Below are 12,927 nucleotides of genomic sequence, written 5' to 3' on the forward strand. Positions count from 1 at the left end.
CTAATATGAGCTGCACATCTCCTGTGTGCAGGGAGCAGTCCCAGCAGGGATTGGGCTAGTGGAAGCACAGTTTTTCTGGTACTCCAACTCGGCTGTGTGGTTCTCCATCTCTCTCTACTTAAGGCTGTGTGGTTAAAGCCACAGTCTAGTCCTTCATAGGTTACTATGACTTATAGGCCCAGGTGAAAAGCAGGCCCAAGCCTGTTAAGTGACATCAGTCTGGACACTCTCCCTTGCCCACAATGCTAATGCACTTTCTAGGATTCCTCAAAACACCAGGGAGTTCACCAAGTGTCCTATGGTCTCCGTTCATCCAGTGAACTATCCAGGAGCCAGTTGCATTATAGCTCCCGGAAGCTACTTCATCCTTGATTAACTTTATTTAAACTGGTTCTCACTATGTACTGTGCTAGAGATCTAAAGGGCTGGCAGCTGCCCAGAATTCCTACTACACTGCCTCTCCCAGAGGACGTCTGCCAGATGTCATCCTGCAAATAAATGAGCACTGTGAAATGCACAAGGTAGAATGTTCAAAGTTGCTGCCATCTGCTAGCTGGGTGTGGAAGTTTAATAGACACACAAAGCATTAGAAGTCTGAGGTCTATAGAATTTGCAAGTGCATATTAGCAATTTGGAAAAATTCAGCCTAAGGGCTCTGAACCTATTAACTTGCTAGTTCTCTGCTCTTCTTTTGTAGAATCGGCGTGCCCAAGTACCTGTGCTCATAGCTCTATACGATAATTCCACACCCTACCTATATACCAATCTGTGCATTTGCCAGGTATAATTTAGGTCTGCCCTTACCCGAGGAAGGATGCTCTTGTGAGACATTGGACTGAGGGTCAAGAGACCTCAGTTGACTCCCACCTCCTGCCACAGATTTCCTGTGGGATGCTGGACAGATCACTTAGGCTCTGATTCAACAAAATGTTTAAGTCTGTGTAAACGCCAAATTAATTAACTTTTCCCACTGACATAAGTAGAACTGCTCGATAGCTGAATGTTAGGCCCATGCTTAAATACCATGCTGAATCCCAGTCTTGATCTCTGTGCCTCAATTCCTTATTTGTAAAATTGGGATAATAATATCTCCTTATTATGACCCTTTCTCCATATTGTCTACTTAGGTTTTTTGAGGCATGGACTTTTGTTTACTGTCTGTATGCACAGAATGTATCACAATGGGGCTTCAGCCTCTGTTGAGGCAACGAGGTGCTATTTTAATGCAAATAATTAATAATAACCTACATTTATAATAGAAATCATAGAAATGTAGGACTTGAGGAACCCTGGAGAGGTCATCTAATCCGTCCCCCAATTCTGATATCATTATAAAGTAACTATAAATAGTTTAACGTGAATTGTTCAGAGCTGTAATGAGAGAATCAAGACAGAAAGAATACTAAACAAAATGACATCCGTTTAAGTCTTTTTTTATATTTCACACTCAGAAGACTTAGTTACATAAAGTGACTTACATGAGGAGCTGATTATCAGTAGTACAAGGATGATACATTAGTGTGAAAGAGAATACACAAGCACAGTGAAAAGTTCTGTAATTATAGTGAAGTAGTACATTTGACAGCAAGGGATTATTTCCAAGAGCCTATGTGTAAATAAATATAGCTTTCATACTATATACAAACTTGTATTCAGAGAATATATCAATGCAGAGTTATAGTACAGTTTCATTCAGTGAATAATGATCAACACACACACACAAGCTTGTAATTATCTCGGGGCTACACAAGTCTGTTTTCCATGACAAAAGATTATTTTACATAAATAAATAAGGCTAGGGCTCCAGCTTTCTTTTCCTTTAAGTTAAAAATAAAGGAACAAAGAGTTTGAAAACTGCTGCATTTAAAAAAAATAGTTTATTACAAAAATAACATCTAGTTGTCATTTATAACATACTACTAAATTTTTCAAGTGACAACATATGGGGCTGATCTTGCAAATCCCTACTAACTTAAGTAGTTCTTATTCCTGTAAGTAGTCTTATTGGCTTTAGGATTGCAGGAGTAGGCCCCTTATGAGGAACTGAGACCAGATAACAAAAACAAAAAAGTAACATCTACAATGTTTATTTTTGACAATAATTTCAAAGTTGTTGCTTTTCAGCAGATAGTCTGACTCTGGAGAATTAAATACCGTAGGAATTGTGATAGAAGTATCTTAGTTTCTGTAAATTTAAAACACAAGGTGCTTATTTTACTGAGGTTTCATTTGGGGAATATATTAGAGTAGTGATGTGAATTAATTGTCATATTACGCCTGAGACTTAATTCTTTGCAACCCCAAAACTTTTGGGTGTACATGGACTGCAGGATTGCTGCAGGATATAAATGCCTTGCTGCAAAAATAATGCACATCATTTTTTAAAGTCATGCTGTAAACATTAAGAATATGGGCAAATTCTACTTTCTCTTATCTCATTGTCTTTAGTAAAGTTGTGCTTGTGTGACTAAGGGTAGAATATGGCCCAACGTATATGTGTTATTCTACCTATCTGAGGTCATTTTGTTAATTACCACATTAACATTTGATTCCTGTTTTGTCTTTTTTTCATCAGAAGATAGGATTGTTGTGTATTTGTAAGAAAGTGTCAGCACTTTGCTAACATATGATGATTGACTTAATATTTTATATTAAACATTAAGTAACAGAGATGCATAGTAGATTATTTAAAAATTAATGCCCATATTCAGAATCAAAAAATGAGCTGCCTTTTTTTAAATGGCTTTGCTTTACACTAAGAAAATTATGCAACATAAAATACTATAAAGTGCAATATCTTTAAACATACATACAAATTTCATTTGGTTTACTCTGGTTTGATGATAGGGAGAATTTGCTGTAACTCTATACTCATATACAGTAGTTACCCACTCCTAACTCATATACAAAGTGCATGTATGCGCATATATATGTGTTAGGAATGGGTAAACCTACTGTACATAAGGTATATATATATATAAACTTCTTATTCTGTACGACATCTTGTTTAGGGCTATTTAGTCTTCATGAAATCATGAGTAAAAACACACAAAAGGCCTAGTATGAGCTTTGTCTACATAAGGAGTATGGGACTGTGTCTTACATTTATGTCGTATGGGTACAATGCTTTGTATAACTTTGGTCTGGAAAGTTTTGGTGGCTGCTTCTTGCTTTCCTTCATACAAGAAATGATTAAGACCGATACACTGACATTTCTGTACCTTTGGTAACAAATTAAGAAGGATAATTTTGATGAGTGAAATTAACTTCTGTGCAGAAGGTCAGTGCAAAACTTATGAACAACTTGAATCAACCTTATGTGCTCAAATTAGGACCAAAAACTTCTAGGCCAAAGTTATTCAAATTATTTTATATATTTGCGATTCCTCAGGCTACCCACCTCACTCATATTAAGCTTCCTAGGAAACAAGAAAATATTAAACAGAATCAATTGGTCCAAGAAAAACACACACACTATCAATTTTATTAACTGCTTCATCTTATTTACAAGGGAAGGAAAATAACTTCTCAAAATACAAGTGTTTAAACTATTACATCTATTTGTATGTGTTGACTGTATACTCTAAACTGTTCCTGAAGCATTTCCAATGTATATATATTATGTTGTATATTTTTCTCTTCAGTAAATGCACACAACTTCCATTACAATTACATCTGTTTTGCCTGTGTGTCAAAACCACAAAAAATTCCAGGGGTAAAATCCAGGCCTCACAGATATAAATGACAACATTTCTGTTGATTTCAGTGGGCCTAGATTTCACCCCTGGACATGGTGTATCCTGATTCATACCTTCATGCAAATCCATTAGCTTCAATGAACTGACTAGTTGAGAGCAAGATAATATTAGGCCAAATATTGGACTGGTCGGCATAGTAAGACTCAGTATCTAAAACTAGTGGGGTCTAACTCTTCTTTCAGGGAGCATGCATAATTTACTCAACAAAATGATCTCAGTCTTTCCCAATTCCTTGTTAATTTTTTTTCACAAGGTTTACATGAATAAACAGCATTTCATAAAATAACAATAGTCAAATAAATATTTTAAATTTTTTGTTACATCTATTAAGTCCAATTCTGCTCTCATTTACACCTTTGCATCCGCAGTGATTTCAGTACGGGTATAATGGAACAAAATTTGTCCCAGCCTGTTTGCTTATAATATCGAACAGCATATTAATAGACCTTCATGAAGTCAGAGCTCCAAGGTACTTACATTTTTTTTCTACTCCCATTAGCCTTGCACAACCAATACAGTTATTAATGAGCGAGTTGGATTCTATTCCTTTCTGTGCATCAGCAAGTGTTTACTACATTCCAATCCAACCTGTGTAATGTAACATTACAGAAGGCAATGCAGTTGCCTAAATGTCACTGAAAGCCTAATTTGGCCTGCAGAAACTTTATTACAGATGATGATGTATGAGAAATAAAGAACAAAGCTTGAATCTCAGATCCCAGGCTGAGTTTTAGGGCTGACAGAAAATAAACATGTTATAAAATCAATGAGCCACAATAAATATGGAATGACATAATGCCATTTTGCAGAATCACTGTTCAGCAGCCACATTTCTTGAAAGACACAGTGGGCAAAATGATAGCTGCATAAAATATCCCATTTAAAAAGATTTCTAGGTACTTCAGATCTTTATAGAATTCAGGGTAATCATATGTAAAAGCTTCACATATAGTGATAACAATAATACAAGTATAGTGACCACAACATTCTTTAGAGTATGTTATGGACACTATATGGTAGGTGCATTACCATAACAGATATTATATATGATCTCTTGATAAGCATCTGAATAACTTGTGTCACCGGTGTATTTTAATTCTGTGCTCTAGGAATATGTAGACAGATCAATTGAACAAACAAGCAGAATACAGACAGGCATTTGGAAACTAAACTGGCTCACAGTAAAATGCTACAGTTAATGTTGCCTGAACTGTTTGTTCCTGCAAAGATTTTTGCATCTTGACACCACAGTGTCTCCAAGCACCACAGTTCCACGTATCCAAATTACGTACCCCAGAGTTCCCAGCACAGTTGTTTGCTACTAGCAAACACTTATAGGACCTAAACAGAATTTTGCAAATATGGGGCCAGATCCTCAAATGGTAGAAACTGGCATAGTTCCCCTGAAGTTAGTGGAGCTATGCAAATTTGCATTATCATTTGAACAAGGATTTGCCTGATAGACACAGGCAGCAGAAGCTGCATGTTTTGTTATTCTTGGGGAGGGGCAGGGAATCACTTTTAATACCTTCCAAGACGAATGTGTTGGCAGAGGCAAACTAACACCACCAACTTCCTTGAAAGGGAAAGAATGAGTCAGGTATTTTAACATAGCACACAAATGCAGTTACAGTATCCCAGTCACTAGGCCTACTCAAAAATTGTCCTTGGAATTGTCTATGTGACCATTGGACTGAAACATTTTCACTGAATATTATCTTGAAAAAATTATTGTTCTTTCTCCACCATGCCACAATACTGTGTCATATTCAGCTGCTAATGACTTTACTCTCCAGAGCACGTCCCAGCTCTCTTATTGCAACTCCTGTTATAGATGTAAATAGGAATGGCGGCTTTTCCCCTTCTGAGTGTGGAACAGATTCTGATGGTAGATGCACTAGTCTAAATGTGGAGTAACTACACTGAGAACTTTAGTGCACTGAACTGAGATCAGAATCTGGTTTGTGTGTTTTATTGTTTTAAATGTCAAACTGGTGTGTCTGAACTTTTTAAAAAAAAAAACTAAATGGCAAATGCCTTTGTAAGCCTGCTCTGTTGGTATAGGACTACCTGAACATTACATACTTCCTGTCTTTATAAAATGATTTCTGTGCCACGCCTGAAAGATAATCTCCTACTAAATAGCAATCCATCATTGCATTACATTTACCTCTGTAGCCACTGCTTGCTTGCTAGTTTTTCTGTTAGTTTTGACTGCCTGATCCTATTTATATCTCATGTGGCTGTGCAAACATTTGACATACACGCTAATCTGCATATATGTGGAATAAGTAATGCTTGGAAGATCAGCCTGAATAAATATGTTTCACTAGTTTGTTTAATTATACAGGTCAATTCTAACTTTCTTTTGAATTAAAAATGTATAATTTTTTGTCAGATTTCTCGTCTCCCTCCTTTCTACCTCCCTGAATTTCTCCTTTCAGTGTTGTGCCTGCACCAGGACCTCCTGGCTAAAGGGGAAAAACCGCTGCAGGAAACTGTTAGGCTTTTCAGGAAATGTCAGACATTGAACCTGGGGTATGTCCACCTGGGCCAGCAATTCAAGGTCAATGTCATTTTCTAACAGGGAAAGAATATCACTTGAAGGAGTGACTCACCTATTCCAGTGTAAGAAGATTTTAAATCTCATTTGAAACATAATGTGTCTGCTTTAAAGTACAGTCCTATGAGTTGTTTCATAGTACTGCAGAAGAGACTTTTCATCACAGTGCACCTTGCTAGATGTTTCTGGTACTATTCAGATATTTATTGTAACTTCAGCAAAATGCGTGTCCTCTTGTGAGTTTGTGCATCTCAGTATATTGTGTATGATTACAAATACACCTTACTTAAAGGTTCAACACACTGACACAGTCCTGCACATATTCTTTGTGGTCACCAGCTCTTTTTATTCCTCTCATCTTAGGGAAAAAGCTCTAGGGGCCACTTGAAAACTTTGTTTTTGTTTGATAAAGCTACTGTGAGTATTGTCATCTGAGATATCACAAAGGATTTGGTGGTTCCCTCGGGATACATACAAGAGTTAGGGCCAATTCTACCCTCCCTTATAGCTGTGAAAACCCCTTGAGATCAGTGGGACTTTATTGGTGTAACTGAGTTCAGAATTTGGGCCCTGCATTTTTTCCTCACAGGACTGCCATTGCTTTCTGCTGAGGTCACTATAAGTATGTACACCTGCTTTTACAGAACTGCATCTTCATGAAAAAATAGTGAGCAGTGCCAGTGGCACTACTGTAGGTAAAATTGCAGCACAGATCAGGGGATTTCAGAGCAATAGGGGATATGAAATACACCGGGCAAACTTCTGCTCACAGTTACACAGGCACGAGTGCCACTAAAAATGCAAAAGGCACTGCAGGTGTGTAATTAGGAGCAGAATCTGGCTTTGTATGCAATTCTGTACCTGGGTATTAAATCCTAGGCACAAGAAGTGAGTAGCAGACTCTATAGTAACTGTAACTCCTAATCTTCTTGCTTTTGTTCATTAATATCTTAACTTTAATAATATGTACTTTTTTCTTTTTGTTATAAATATATATTTCTTACTGTTTGATCTACTGTTTTCTCCGTTTTTATGCTCTATGCAGATATAGTTATGTAGAGATATAAACATACATACAAGGAATACAATGAGGGGCAAAAGTGCTGAAAGCATGAGATATAGAAAGAAAACATGGCCATAACATCAGAACAATCAACCAACCAAAATGTGCTGAACCCTCTGTTCATAGTCCTGGGCAGCGTATTTCCACTGCAGGTGGGATTTAAACCAGAAACAACTCTGAAATGGGTCACTTCTGGAAAACAGATACAAAATGAAATTGCATGAACTCTAACCAAACACAGACCTTGAAATACAAACAGGCATTACGCAAAATAATTTTTACTCAGGTTTCAAGTGTCCCATTTTATATCCAACTATAGGAGATGTACAATCTTTTTCTGTAGGAACACTGATTTTTCTCTCTTTCCTGGGGCTTTTTTGTTCTAATTTTGGACCTGCTTCTCCTCTCATGATTTCAATCTGAGCAGGAATGGGCTCTCTTCTTTCATGGGTCCCCTTAGACCTCCATAATTAACACATGCTACCACTTCAGCAACTCTAGAAGATTTCTGCCTGGGTTTCAACCTGCAACCCCTCCATAATACAATTGTTAGATCCCCCTTGCTAAATTCTCAGACTTACAGGGGCAGGCCCTCAACTGGAATAAGTTATCATAACTTCATTATGGAGCTGTGACAATTTACATCAGCTGAGGATCTGTCCCAAAGCTGATAAGAAAGTATGCAACAGTGAAGGACTTATTCACAGCAAATAATGGTGGAAAATATTCTGTAAAAGGATATTCACTTCAGCAAGTAGGCAGCTTCCCATCATGCAGCTGCATCTAAATTTTATATGAAATACTACACACAAACAAATCCAGCCTTCTTTCTTATATGAAAAGGCAAGCCTACAGTGGTAATAGCATCAGAAAGACATTGGTACTATTTATAGTATTGCTGCACTATAGAAAAGTAGTGAATTCATTTATTCGTGTTTTCTACTTGCATGCTGGGATGATGCTAGAAGAGGCCACAAATCCCCAGTTTGGGTTTCACCATTGACTATCATGAGTCAGCCTACAGTTCACCATCATGCTAGAGCCAGAGTGTCTGGACCCTGCAGAGTTTAGCAGGATTCTATTGAAACATCATGTTCACTTTGCCAAGGGCTTCTAAAGGTCCGCAGTGTAGATGTCCAAAATGTGCGCAAGCTCACAGCATATGAATCCATCTGAATGAAGAGATGTGTGCATCCTTTTGTATCTGTTACTCATGCAGATGCTGTTGGCTAACATCTTCCACTGATACATTCAACGGGTAACTACATAAATCCCCAACTAGAGGTTTGTGCTTCCCTGAAATGGAACTAGCATTCTCCTTGCAAGGTTATATCTGCATGTATCTATTATTCTTTGTTTCTGCATGTAGGCATATATTAATATAGAGAAAGAGAGATACAGGGAAACATAGCATATGTGTAGTATATATAATAACTTGCATTGCTATAACACACATACAGGACCTCTGCCAGTGAACAGAGATCTTCCAAGTACCATGCAAAGAAGCCTAAAGGTAGCTGATCTCACTTCTTACATGTAACTGTTTTGTTCAGCAGCAAATGCATCAGCTGAATAATTTTTCCACTTTAAATCCAGCCCTTTTTATCCTCTTTATTTTTGTAAGGGTTGTGGATCCACTGTTTATTCTCAGGGGATGCTGTCCATTGCAGATATTTGTTTTGTTCAAGAAACGGCACTTCCTACTAGATGGAGACGGGACACAAGATTACTTTGTCTTCCAGAAGGACACTGACGATCAGGAATATGAAATAGAGACCAAACATAGTGAAGCCCAAGAATTTATTCATCCTCCACTTGCAGAGTGCAATGGAGAGGATGACAAAGAGTAGCATGATGAAGAGGAGGACGATAGCACAGAACAATCCATTGCTGCTGACAGTCACCGGAGCGAAGCCGTTAATTGCAGCATACAGGAGCCATGGAAGGGGAAGACTGAAAAACACAAAGAGAAATTGGAAATGCCATAGAGAAACAAAAAGTGGTATTAAGTATACTTTGGAGGCACTTCAACATAAAGCTGTTGATTTAAACATAATGAAGCCCATCTAATAGGTAAGTGCAGGGACACAATAAGAGAGGCATTAGGTAACATACTAAAAAGAGTCCTGTGGCACCTTATAGACTAACAGACGTTTTGGAGCATGAGCTTTCGTGGGTGAATACCCCCTTCGTCAGATGCACGACGAAGTGGGTATTCACCCACAAAAGCTCATGCTCCAAAACGTCTGTTAGTCTATAAGGTGCCACAGGACTCTTTGCTGCTTTTACAGATCCAGACTAACATGGCTACCCCTCTGATACTTGATACTAAAAAGAAAAATTCTGTACTGGGCCTTGGGGGATGAACTAGATCAGGCTGAGCAGCAGGTGTGGCTAGGCTGGCAGACATCCTGTTTCTCAGCAGTTACCTCCAGAAAAGGCCAAGGCACAGATTGGCAGGTTGTAGAAGACTGGGCCCACTGTACAAGGTGGTGAGGAGAATGGGATAGCCTATTTTTTGTGTCTGCATAGCATCTAGCACAGGGGTCGGCAACCTACGGCATGTGTGCCAAAGACGGCATGCGAGTCCCGGCAGGCAGCAGCATGCCATTAAAAATCCTGCCCAGTCTGCTCTTTTCTGCCCTCAGCCCCCTCCCGCGGGGGCAAGATACAGGGGGGCAGAAGCTTGGTTCTGCTGGCTCCCCTGTCTCTTCCAGCAGTGTGCTGGGTTCCTGTCCCTCCCTTCCTGCCGGCTGATCAGCTGATTGCCCTTGTGAGGGAGGGGGTCGGGGAAGAGTGGAGTCAGCGTGCTTGCTGCTCCTGCCAGAGGCAGAGAAGAAGAGGGGTCAGGACCTTGGGGAAGGGTGGTGGTGGAATAGGGGCATATCTTCTCCAGCCCCCTGCCCTGACCCCACCTCACACACACCCAGCCCTCTGCCCTGAGCTCTGTGCCCCGCACACCCCCCAGGCCTGTGCCCTGAGCCCTGTGCCCCGCACACACCCCAAGCCCCTGCCCCAAGCCCAGTACCCCCCTCATACACACCCAACCCTCTGCTTGACTCCTTCACCCCCTCATGACCCTATCCCTGACTCTGGCACCTGCACAAATACCCAGTCTCCCCCCCCGCCCTGACACCTGCACCCCCCTCACATGCCCCCAGCCCTGTGCCCTGGCTCTTGCATCCCCTGCACATACCCAGCCCTCCCTTACCCCATGCACCCCCCCACATCCCCACCCTGAGCACCAAACGGGAGCTCCTGCACTCCCCCCACATTACCACCTGCACCCCTCACACCAAATGGGAGCTGCCCAGGTAAGTGCCCCACACCCAAACCTCCTGCCCCAACCCTGAGCCCCCTCCCTCATTCTAGCTCCTAGCCAGACCCTTCACCCCCAGCCCTGTGCTCAGTGCACTCCCACCCTCAGCTAAGTGCAGAGAGAGGAAGAGGATGGGCCAGAACCAGGGAGAAGGTAGGTACCCACTCTGTCTGGGCAGGGCTGGGATCCCAGACCGGCAGTGGGCTGAGCGGGTCCAGCAGCCGGGATCCTGGCTGGCAGGAGCCAGCAGATGGAACCCCTGAACGGCAGTGGGCTGAACCGGTTTGGGGTTCTGGCTGCCGGACCCTTGTCAGCTGGGGTCCCAGCCGCAGGCCCCGCTCAGCCCACTGCCAGCCTAGGTGAACAGAACCCCAGACCAGCAGCAGGCTGAGTGGGTCAGCGGTGTAAGATCAACATTTTAATTTAATTTTAAATGAAGCTTCTTAAACATTTTACAATACAACAATAGTTTAGTAATATAATATGTAGACTTATAGAGAGAGACCTTCTAAAAACATTAAAATTTATTACTGGCATGTGAAACCTTAAATCAGAGTGCATAAATGAAGACTCGGCACTCCACTTCTGAAAGGTTGCTGACCCCTGACCTAGCACAATGCAGCCCTTTGGGCACTTCCAAAATATAAATATTTACTACTACTTTTCTGCTGTCCTCTCCACTATTGAGAGGTGTGGAGCTGATGAGTGCACAGGGAATTAATGTAAATGAGTTCTCCATGCTCCCAAGTATCCTATACTTTCTTGACCCTCTTTTCACATTTTCCCAGTCTTCTCTCTGATCCCTACTCAGGCTATTCCAACCACAAGCTTCTGCAAAGGGTGAAGGACCAGGGTCTCATAACTTGCAAATAAGCAACTAGGTTATTTTGTGTAGGAGACAGAAGTGGAGATATCTAGGGGACTCCCTCCTCTTCCTCCACCAATTGCCAAGAGCTCTTGGTCACAAGGGAGTGTTTCCTGCCTGCCTCACAGCTTGCAGCTATCAGCTAGGAGGCTGTCTGTAAGCTGTGTGGCCCATGCCATTTGTTCCTTTCAATCAGCTGGGGAGAAACCTAGCCCTTGAGATCATACCAAACAGCCTGATTGCCAAATGGGCAGTAGATCCAAGCAGTGTCACAGATCTGCACCCGGAAGAGAGGAGAACACAGAACCTCTGATTCTCAGGCAGTGGAGCCTGGGCAAGTTGGAGCAGCAATGGCCCTCATGTTTTGGCCCTCAAGGCTTCTTGATCCACACCTAGAATATAACACTATGCAAAAATGTTTGCACTTAAGCTTAACTTCTATTTCTGTGCTTGATGTTACTGCATTTTCCATTCTGTTGCTACAGTGTGAGGCAACATTACTCTGGAATATGTCAAATAGGAATAAATATTTAAGCAATTGACAGGAGTTTAGCAGAGCTTTGAACAGGTAAAAAAAATGTCTGAAGCTCACATAATTCAAACTATATCATCTGTGACTAACTTGATCAAATGGGAATAATTTTTTACAGCCTGAGTAGTAACTAAACTTGAAATACAGCTGAATTCTGCCATTTTTAATCATAACTATAGCAGATCTTCCAAGATATACAAGGCACCTTACTTTTCCAGAGATAAAAGCTAAAAAAATTGAGGAAAATAAAAGCCTACATCTGAATATTGCAAAAAGAAACTTCTTGCAATATGTCCATGGCCTACGTTCTAAGTAAATGCACTGAGGACGCTTAGTGATTTAATGTGCGTAGGTATTATATTTATGAGTTGATTATTTAAAAACAAAACATGCCACTGGTTCACCATACTAATGAAGAGTGAGGTCCAGAGTTTCAGCTGAGCCCAAAGTGATGGGGCAGCTGACAGGTGGTGATATAAAGAAACCACTTGTACTCCTCTCCAATTTCTGGAGACTGTTCTGTACCAGCCCAGCCAGTGGTGTAATTTAGAGCATCTCCAGGACTGCTCTACGTTGCTTCAGCTGCTGATGGCCTGCCAAGGTTGTTCTGGGAGCTGGGATTGCTTGAGTGCCCCTTACACTGAGTGTTAGGGTGTTACGCTGTCCCTTCACCAAGGGTAATGTTCTATCAGCCAAATACTCTCAGCTTAAGTGTGCTGTGTGTCAGGGGTCTTACCCCTGTGTGTCAGGGGTCTTACACACAACGCATTTAAGGGGACAAAGATCTGCCTAAAGAATTCCCAGAATTTTTTGGCAAAACCCTTCAC

General features: G+C 41.0%; 1 protein-coding gene across 1 annotated transcript in view; it reads right to left on the reverse strand.

Moving 5' to 3' along the window:
* Positions 1 to 1,454: 1,454 nt before the first annotated feature.
* Positions 1,455 to 12,927, reverse strand: part of SLC24A2 (solute carrier family 24 member 2) — a 189,697-nt gene continuing 178,224 nt past the window's right edge. Inside the window, 1 exon segment of the mRNA XM_030567450.1 lies at positions 1,455 to 9,337. Coding sequence (XP_030423310.1) covers positions 9,088 to 9,337 — 250 coding nt within the window. The 3' untranslated portion in view covers positions 1,455 to 9,087.

The sequence above is a fragment of the Gopherus evgoodei genome, chromosome 6 (assembly GCF_007399415.2).
Source record: "Gopherus evgoodei ecotype Sinaloan lineage chromosome 6, rGopEvg1_v1.p, whole genome shotgun sequence".
Lineage (NCBI taxonomy): Eukaryota > Metazoa > Chordata > Testudines > Testudinidae > Gopherus > Gopherus evgoodei.